The sequence below is a fragment of the Antrostomus carolinensis genome, unplaced genomic scaffold (genome assembly GCF_000700745.2).
Source record: "Antrostomus carolinensis isolate BGI_N321 unplaced genomic scaffold, ASM70074v2 scaffold21104, whole genome shotgun sequence".
NCBI lineage: Eukaryota > Metazoa > Chordata > Aves > Caprimulgiformes > Caprimulgidae > Antrostomus > Antrostomus carolinensis.
In genome coordinates this window covers 10,605-20,703 of record NW_010309533.1, presented here as the reverse complement: position 1 = coordinate 20,703, position 10,099 = coordinate 10,605, and the positions used below count along the sequence as shown (strand labels likewise).

Sequence of the window (10,099 nt, the reverse complement as noted above, 5' to 3'; positions counted from 1 at the left end):
GAGTGGCTGAGTCAAAGTCAGTCAGAGTAGCTCCATTCAGACATGCAGTCAGCATTTTAAATTTGCATAAAAGTAGGGAAGAGAAGGGTGGACCATCACTGCATTACTGTCACTGCTGTAATGAGAGGAACAGGCTTTGTAAGTGGGCCTGAAACTATGGGAACGTGAAGAGGGAGGGAAGTGCACCCAGAGGGGACAGCCTTGAAAACACATACTAGACAGACAATAATTATGAATCATTGTAACACAAAGCTCTCATTTATTACTTCAAGTACAAGCCAACAAATGTCCTGAACCCTCCCAAAAGTTATTATATGCTGCAGCTTCAGGAAGGGACTGTGGCACTGTTTCAGTACAGACATACAATTGCTTGCTCACACTGTGCAACAGATTTCCTCTTGGCAGTAGGAAAGGAGCTCTGCTTCTGTCAGCAGAGATGTGCTTTATTTCCTAGTCTGACGAAGCAGCACCTTAAGAAACAAGTGTTGGTTGATGTGACAGGGTTGTGAGGTGTCATGAAGGACCTCTCCCCATGTAAATTCAGTGGAATTCCTCTGACTCTTGACAGTGAGAGTAAAAGGGCCAGAACCTCTAATGCAGTGGAAGATCAGAGGGAGACTGGAAAAACCCACTGGAGACCAAGTGCCTCATCTGGATTTTGGTTATATGTGTGCAAATCAGTTGTGGCTCCAGAAAAGTCAATAGCTGCAGATTAGCGCATAAATGAAAATACTATCACGTCCAAACCAGCCAGATTCCTGCTTTTGTTTTAGATAAAATGATACATATTATTTCTGTAGGGCTGAACACTGCACAGGGAGGCACATGGACATATTTTAGGCTCACTGTACCTGAGGAGGCAGTATCCTTCAGCCATACTTCTAAAATGTACAAGCTATATTCTGCCACATTTGCTTCTCATGATTTGTATGAATAATCAAGAAATTTGATCTTCTGGTTATGTGATATCAGCACTGTTCTTTTTAAGGGACATAACATAGAGGGCATTCAGATATTGCAATAATCAGTCATTTAAAATGCAGGAGAGAGGGAAAGATGTTCTAGAACTGTTAATACCTCAGTTTATATTCAATTTGCTGAAGATACTCTCGATAATATACTTTGGTGCCTGCATATAGTTAGAACTATTAAAGCCTGATCCATAGTGTTTGACCATAACAGAAGGAGAGACTTTCACAGACATAAATACTCATAAATACTAATTGACTATGTTTTAATCTTTCCACAGAGATAAGGATTGCCTAAAAATATGGGAATCATTAAAACATGCATTCATTTACAAGAATCCCTGTAATATTACATCAGAAGATTATCAGCCTTTAATGGAGTTAGCAAGTCATCCTATCCCCTGTAACCAGGTAACAGTACAAGGCACGGTGGGCTGCCTGAGGAGGATTGTTGTGGGAGGACATGTCTGTGCAGTGCTCTGAGTGATGGATCTTGTCTGTAATAACTGTCAGTGTCTGCAGGCCGACAAGGATGATATTTTGCCCTTGTGCTTACTGCAGTAGCATCACCACCTCTGGACCCCAGTAACCCTGCTCATTCTCGGTCACTGGAAAACATCCCTGTGTACGGTTTGCCTCTAATGTCAGTACTGAGGTCATCCCTGTGAAGTGACGGAGATGTCCCTGTTCCCTGAGCATATGGCTCTCTCATAAGGAGCATGCTATCATGATGTTAGAGGGACACTGCTTCCAAAAAGCTGCTCTTCCATGCACAGTTCAAAAGCACACCAAAAATTAGGTATATATCTTCTGACAACTAGTCAAAACCTTTCTTTCAACATGCTTTGCAGCTCAAACATGTCAATTTCCATCAAAAATAACCACCTAAAATTATTTTGGAAATGGCAGTGTGGGCTGCAGAAATAAGAACTGACCCACTAATGTGAACTTGTGGCATTTCAATAAAAAAATGAAACTCCTTCATTATAACGAAAACTTTTTCTTTTTCTCCAGGAAAATGTCCTGACCAGCTCAAGTATAAGTATCACTTATTAGACATTGTATCTTATTTCACAGTCACTGTTTTGGAGTAAGACAAATGACCTCGTTCATCGTTACACAAAATCCAATCAAAATTTCCTTACCTTGGAGGACACCTTGTTGGGTTATATGGCTGACAGGGTTTCATGGTGTGGAGACCCCTCTGCCCCAGGTAATAAGTTCTATTTTTTTGCAAAAAACCAAGTATGAACACTGGAATTTCAGATTATTCTTTCATTTTTATATACTTAGACCTAAACACAGTCCTTTTCACATACTCTTTTCTTGTAATTTAGTTTAAAATCTTAACCATATTTCTGTCCTATGTTATGGAAGACTGAAAATAATACGTAGTTCTCAGGTGAATTTAGAAACTACAGCTTTGGCTATTACCATAATACCAGGTTGCTGTTTGGACTAATGGTCACATCTAGCCCTCTTTATCAAGAATACTCACTTTCTTCCTGAGGCTTCTGTGGGACAAACTGCAAAATGAGAATGCCATTCAAGAAGGTCCTGGCATCAGGCCAGTCAAAGTGGCAGAGGAAGCATGAAGGTACCCTGGGGTAATTGCTGCACATGTGACTCCTGGGTTGGTGCTTAATTCTGGCAGCCTCTAAGCGGGGCTGGAATTACTGAAAATGTTGGGCAAAGTTGAATTTTTCAACATGATTGGACAGCATTTGTCAAGAGTCAACCTGTTTCTCGCATTTAGAACTACATGTTTTCCTTTCTCGGTTTTCTGAAAATTATTTGCATACAGGGCCTGCAGATGCCTCCCTGAAACGTGTGTGAGCAAACAGGAAGACCTCTGAACACTTGCAAATTAATTTTACTCTTAGAGCTTTTTCCTCATGTAGCCTTCTTTCTTTGGTAGGGGCCAAATTTTTTGGCATCATTAATCAGCTCTCAAAGCCATTTTAACGTTGCAATAATATTCACTCCAACCTTAGCTATTCTATAAATGTATTTCTTATCAGGAATCAACTATGAATCCTGTCCAAAACGAAGTGAATGTGAGAGCAACCCTGGTTCTGTATTCTGGAAAATGGCATCCAAGATGGTAAGATCTAGAATAAATCTCCCCAAATCTGAGAATGTTGAAAGACACTAAGTTCCTGACACTGCCAAAAATGTGAGTTTGAAGATTGGGCTTCAAACACAGCGTAGTAAAACTTCACATGAGCTTCAGCTTCAGGTGCTAAAAACCATGGCTTTGGAAATTTTCATTTTCAAGGTCCCATATTTTATGTATAATATTTAATGCCACTGTAGTTTAGGCTTTCCTATTTGTGGACGGAGACTGTGTGCCAGTGTCTAGAACAACACTTGGCAGGCAGCTGGAGGTTTGCAAATAATACTTACAATAACAATAATCACCACCTTAATTAAATCACAGGACTGAAATTGTTAAAATAAAATACATTTTAGCATGCTGAGGTTGAGAGCAGTGCCCAAATTGGCACAGAGGTTTGCCAAATAAATGAGAATCCCCTTGCACCTTCCTCGCATAAACCTGAAGAGCACATCCTCCCACAATGGTATCTGGCAAGGTTCCTACGATGTACCTACCCAAATGCACAAGCCAACTCCTATCACATGAATGACACCCTGCTAGTCTGAGTTAAGCCTGGCTTTGTTGAATCAGCACTTTAAAATCAAACAAACAAACAAACAAAAACCTGCCAGAAAACCACTGCTGTCCTGTATCAGTTTTATTTTACATGTCTCTCAAGACTTCACTCTTGATACAACTACTAGTAGATGACTGTCCAGGTGGAAAAAAAGCATTTCTGTATGTTTCAGCTCTTGTGTATGTAAGAAAAAGTCTACTCACTGTAAAAAAAAGTTTTGTGGGCAAACTACTGTACATAAAGTTTCCCAAGCTCAAAATGTTTTTGATGTACTCATTAATCCCTCAGTTCCAGAGTCTGGGAGGGATAAACCACCACACAGAGTCAGGCTTGCTCGACTGCAAGCTTTCTAATCCAAATAAATTTAAGATCTACTAAAATTCATGCTTATTACATTAGAAAGTTACATGCAGTCAAACTTCCCTGAATCTTCACAGCTCTCAAGAGCTGAGTTTTACCCATGTTGTTTAGATATAAGAGGACTTGGAGGATTTGACAAGCACACTCATCTGTGCTAGGCTTTTCAAAAAGTCTTTGTGCCACTAATTGATTATAAATCTAGAGTGGATACTTTATGTTGTAACCTTACTTAGTTGTCTTTAAATATCTGGACCTGAGTTTTAAAGAATAAAAGAACAATGATTACAAATCAAACAAAACTTGGTGATGAGTTTTACTAAAACCACTGGGGAGAAAAATCCCAAGCCACAAAAAGCCACAGAGCATGAGTCATGAAGTAACAAGTATATGATAGTTCATGTGTCCTTAAACTTGTGGTACCTCTCTTCTGGCTCATCCCTACCACCTAGGTTAAAGCAGTCTGAGGATTATTCCAAGTTACTGAGGGTGGGAACAGCCCCATCAGACAGGTGTAGCGGCTGCGGCTTTGGAACCTTGCATCCCCCTATAGAAACTGAAAACAGTGGTGACAGCAAAGTAGCTGCACCAGTTCCGTGCAAACTCAGACTGCCAATGCATAGCTGGCTAATGCAGCTTTATGACAGTTCTGACATAGCCTTTACAGGCTTTTATTTGTGCTGACATGTTCTGTTAAAATATTGGCCAGATGCTCTACTTGTATAAGTCAGTTCTGATGACATCAAAGAACTTACAGTAATTTCTACTAGCCCTGAGTCTGACATGGCACTGCATGTAGTGTTAGAGCATAATGTCCATTTGTTTTGTTCAGTTTGCAGAAGCAGCATGTGGTGTGGTTCAAGTGATGCTCAATGGATCAGTAGAAGCTGGAGCATTCAGAAACAGCAGGTATTTACTCAGCATGCTACCATCCATGTTTCTGTGCTCGTGACTGTGTCTTTGCCAGTGAGTCCCAATGCAGAAGGGATTTTAATAAAATTCATATAGAGGTCTAAATCATTGGCTATTGAAGAGATTATTAACTTCTTCTGTAGTGTGACTGTAATTTAAATCCTTCTGAGGGTATGTGGGTAAGATCTCCAGTATGCTATTACTGCACAAAGTAATTTTATTTTTACAGTTAATCTAGCTTTGTGCACTATGTTGTATTAATGTGAATGGCACATTTTTAACTGCTCATGGAGCTGACTGGAATTCCCTCCTCCAGACTGTGCTTTCTTGGGCTGCCTGGCTGGAAGTGCAGTCTTGCATAATATTAAAAGAAGAAGAATATGTTGGTCAGGAGAACAGCCATGTTCATTTCCCTTGCACCAAACCAAACCAACTGCCAATAAACCAAACAGGACAAACGTCACTAAAGATGGAAAACTTTAGCTTGTTTCAGTCTGCAGATTTTCAAAAGTTATTTTGAAAGTGAAGTAAGAATGGGGAGAAAATCTTTTACCACAAAGTAATTAAATAGTTTGTGGAAATCTATTGGCAAAAAACATTCTTTCATTGAGAATAATAGCAGCACTAATAAGTACTAGCATTTGGGGAACATACTTTGTACATCTTACTTAGATAACTGAGAATGTTTTGCTTTTTCATGTCCCATTCTTACAGCATTTTTGGAAGTATTGAGATCTTTAACCTAAATCCAGATAAAGTCTCTGCAGTACACATTTGGCTTATGCATGACATCGATGGACCTCAAAGGTAAGTCAAGCTGATACGAAATGATGAACAGTGTGTAGAAGCCAGACGGTGCAGCTCGGTTCTGACAAGTGACTGTCTAACAGTGACACTTGAACCTGCTCATGAAGCCTGCCCTACATTCACTCTCCTCACTGCTTACTTTACTGGAAAGAATCAATTTTTTACTGTTGTTTTCTTTGGCATTTTTTTATAGGTACTGCTGAACAGTTATAGCTAAGACACTATGATATTTTCCTTACTTTCAAGCAGTCCCATGGCCTTTAAATTCCTCCCAACCCCACTGAGCTCTGCGGACCCTTATTACGGCTGCAGCACTGAAGTAACAGACCAGGCTATGTTTTCCAGGGTGAACAGCTGGAAAATATGTTTTTCCACAGGAATAGTATAGTTATGTTGACCCACTGCATAGAGGTTTGCTGAAGAAAATGACATTGGGTAATCTGTACATTAGTACCCCCAGACATGGCAATTGATTCTTTCTCTCAATATTTCCCAACATCAGATAAGCCATCGTTTTCCCCCTTCTCAACAGCTTCAACAACCTGGTGCGTCGCCAGCATTCTTGACACATCTTCCTCCTGTGCCAAGTTCACAGCAGTTTCCTTTTTATTTTCTATTTACTTCCAAGGAGAAAGAGGGAGGGTAGCTCCAATAATACGTATTTCTTTTATCTTATGATTTATATCCCATGTTGAGTCACTGGTAACACCTGGTGAGTCTTATGAACAAAGAAGAGCTGGCTCTGCTTTCCACTAATGCCATATGTTAGGAAATGGGTTTGCCCCATTCCTGTCTTGTTGCCCTGATGTGTGTCCTATACTCTGGACCAGGAGATTATTTTTATCCCAAGGTAATAAGTTTTTTGCAGCATCTCTGACATTTGTCAGTCCTCTCACTACAGCTTTGAGGCCCTGTGGGCTATTTCAAGCAAATTAAGCATAAAGATCTCAAAGACATGACATTGCCACATGCTTCATGAAACAATTAACTGGATGGACGAGAAATGCACAGGTTAGGGATTCTACCAATGGAAAAGTAGTTGAAAGGGCCCCTTGCTAAAACAGAGTAGCAGCAGTTGCAAGCTGAGCCAAACAGATAGGAGGTGCTCATATCCTGCTTTCTCCCATGTTTTCCATCTCCTTCTCCCTATCTAATGTCCTGCCTGGGACTTAGCTGCTGGTTTTCATGATCGGCCATTTCTCATCACACAGACTTGATCACTTTGTCCTTCCACAGATTTGAATGAGCCTTATATTGTGCCTTAGTGGATGGAGGCCACCAGCAGCCCTGGAGCAGTTCTAGAGCACATTGAACTGTGAATGGAACAGAGTTATTTCCTACAGATATTTTCCTGCACAAAGTTGTTGCGAAAGATGCACAGTTGAACATCACATAGTTTCTACCAGCAAAGGCTTGGTGCTAGCCAAAACTCCACAAACCCAATGGACTTTACAGAACCTTAGCAAATGAGCTTTAAAAGAATCTTACCTCAAATAAAGCAAAGCGACATAGTGTGGAATTTAGCTGAACTTCTTGTACATACAAGGAACACAAGTAACAAAAGGCTTTTCTTTCCAGTGAATCCTGCTCAGGTCATTCCATAAAGAGGTTAAAAAGCATCTTAGAAGAGAGAAACTTTAAGATCACCTGTGAAGACAATTACAGGTAATTACCAGCTCTTACTAGTGTCAACTTGCTAACATAAAACTAATCTTGCATCTCACTCTTGATTTAATATAGATTTCCTAGTTTACAGCAGAGTAGAGCAGACTCCCCTCTTACTGCCACCACATCTGTTTGATGTGTGCTTCTCACGGGTTTGCATTTGCATTGCAAACTTCATGTTGGCTAGGTCTGGGGCTTGCCCTCTGCCCTGCACTCCAAGAGGTCACCACCACTGCACTTGTTCAGTTGCCTTCAGGAAAGGAGGAATCCAGCCTCTCTCAACAGATTTTCATCTGGCCAGGCTTTTACGTACAATAATGAGAACCCAACAGGCAGCTTTCCCCCTTGCACACAGATAACACAGTATGTCAAGCATGATCCTTACTTCCTTCGCTATAGCTGGAGCTTTCTTTCCATCCAGCTGCTATGTCAGAGAGTGAGGCATGTGACATGATAAGTATTATTAATCACTATAATTCCCCATTGTTAGGAGATAAAAACAGGAGTGTGGGAAATAGAGTAGCCCAAGTTCTGACTTGCTTGAAATCTCTGCCTGCCTGCTGAGAAGATACAAAAGCCTGAGACCCTTTATCTCTCTGCATGAGTTCAGAGACCTTCACACAGAGCAGAAGTGTTCTTTAGTGACACCAGGAAAGGAGCAAAGGTTCTTCCTTGCTCTATCTATCTATCTATCTATCTATCTATCTTATCTGTCAGGAACAGCTTTCAGAGTGAAGAACTCATACTTGGATAAGAACATTTCCAAAGTAAACAAACATTTCTATAAACTACTGAGTTCATGACATTAGTTTTGAATAAGGAAAAGTTGGTTTGCAAAGGAGGCAAATGCCTTATTTGGTGCTAGGATTTTAATCTTGAAGGCAGAGCAATATATTCCTGCTTAGGTATTGCTGAAACTGATTAATGGGTGCTCTGCACATAGTGAAAAAATGAACACGAGTGTGGTTCATAAATCTGCCACATCATGATGCTCATATATTCACTTTCTCTTTGGGCAACTGCAGCCTTTAACCACTTCTCGCAAGACCTGTAAGCAGGTACAAATTATTTCAGCCTGTGCTGAAATAATCTAAGGAGCCAGGAACAGAAGGGAAAAATGTATTAGCTTAGAAACTTCATGGCTCAGAAGTGCAGGGGGAAACCTGAAACACATAATGAAGAGTTGTTGACACACTCTGCTATGGCTCACAACTTGCTGCTTAAGATAGAATAACAAGTAGGGCTTTTTGTCAGAGCTCAACTAATATGTACATAAACAACTGTGTAGAGCAACATGGACAATTAATTTTGCTATTTTATATACAGAGCAATAGTAAAAGAAACAATTTACATGTGCAGTGAAACTCTTCAGGATAGACTGGACAGCTTAGCTGCACTCCACTGAGGTCACTGCAAACAGAACTGTGAGGATCTATGTCAGCTGAGCATCTGGCTTTTCAGGCCACATAGCATTTGATGCTGATAATTTTTCTCTTGATTTTGTGTGTGTCAGCAGTGTCTTCCAGAAATAATTTAAAAAAATAGATTCACTGGATGTACTTCTAGCAAAATATCTAATCTTACCTGACATTGCTAGCGACAGCTTTACAGTAGCAGTAAGGGTTCCACTGGGTAAACAAGATGGTGAACTGTCAGCGTGGCAGCAACTCCATAGTCCATGCAAGAGGTCTTACTTCTTTTTCATAATTATTTTTCTTATCACAGCACAGCTGACATGCTGTGAATTCCCACCCTACTTTATTTCATACTCACTTGCTCTTGTCCCTAACCCCTATAAATATCAAAGTTATCTTTCTGCAGCAAGATCTAAAAAAATTATCCTAAGAAAAGACATCCACTTGATCAGCACAGATGCAACATGCACTTTGACTTTCACGTTGCATTTAGTGACTGGAGTTTTATTTTGTTGTACTTGCAAAGTGGTTACTAATTTTCTGTTTGTTTTTGTGTGTTATCACAGGCCAGTTCAGCTCCTTCAGTGTGTGCATAACCCTGACCACACAGACTGCAGGCTCTGCACCACCACCACCATGGCAGCTCCATGAAACAGGGTGCTCCGCACTACTGAAGACTTTTGTTATTTGTGTGTAAAGCTGGAAGAGATGTGGCTACATAGCTTAGAGTGATAAATAGTAGCGTGGGGTGTACAGAGTCCATAACCAGAAATCCTTGCTGTGATACTAACAGCCAAGTAGCAGGAGATGGTATTTTAGGTGTGATTAATGTACACACATGCACACAAACATACTATTTCAGAGGGGCTGGGGGCGTGTTCAGTGGTTGAGGGCAGATGTTTTGCCTTGGTTTGCTCCCTCCTGTACAGCTCCCCTTGTGCCCCAAGGCTCAGCACAGGGATTCCTGGGCATGCACAGAAAAGAAAGAGACTTTGCAGTAGAGGCAGAACTTGCCCGGATCAGCGCCCAACTTCCTCCCTGCTGGAAGCCTGGGTGGGTTGGACTCGATGATCTGAAAGGTCATTTCCAACCTAAATAATACTGTGATTCCGTGAAGTGTCCAGAGCACGCTACACTTGTGCTGCTTCCCAGTGCAACATCCCCCCAGAGGGAAATGTTGCCCTGGGGCATATGATATAAATTGTATTTGTCCCAGGGACTATGGCACCTCTGAACAGGTAAAGCAAGCGATGGAAGAGGCAGAGCTCGTATCGTTTCTTACCTTTTAATGGACATCACA

The 10,099-nt window shown here is 40.9% G+C and overlaps 1 protein-coding gene across 1 annotated transcript in view; it reads left to right on the top strand.

Annotated features, from left to right (window-relative positions):
* Nucleotides 1-9,547, top strand: part of LOC104523532 (ADP-ribosyl cyclase/cyclic ADP-ribose hydrolase 1) — a 22,748-nt gene extending 13,201 nt beyond the window's left edge. The window contains exons 2-8 of the mRNA XM_010166147.2: nt 1,250-1,379; nt 2,046-2,181; nt 2,990-3,072; nt 4,833-4,909; nt 5,627-5,719; nt 7,298-7,384; nt 9,366-9,547. Of these exons, the coding sequence (XP_010164449.1) occupies nt 1,250-1,379; nt 2,046-2,181; nt 2,990-3,072; nt 4,833-4,909; nt 5,627-5,719; nt 7,298-7,384; nt 9,366-9,450 (691 nt within the window). The 3' untranslated portion in view covers nt 9,451-9,547. The remainder of the gene's footprint in view (nt 1-1,249; nt 1,380-2,045; nt 2,182-2,989; nt 3,073-4,832; nt 4,910-5,626; nt 5,720-7,297; nt 7,385-9,365) is intronic.
* Nucleotides 9,548-10,099: the final 552 nt, after the last annotated feature.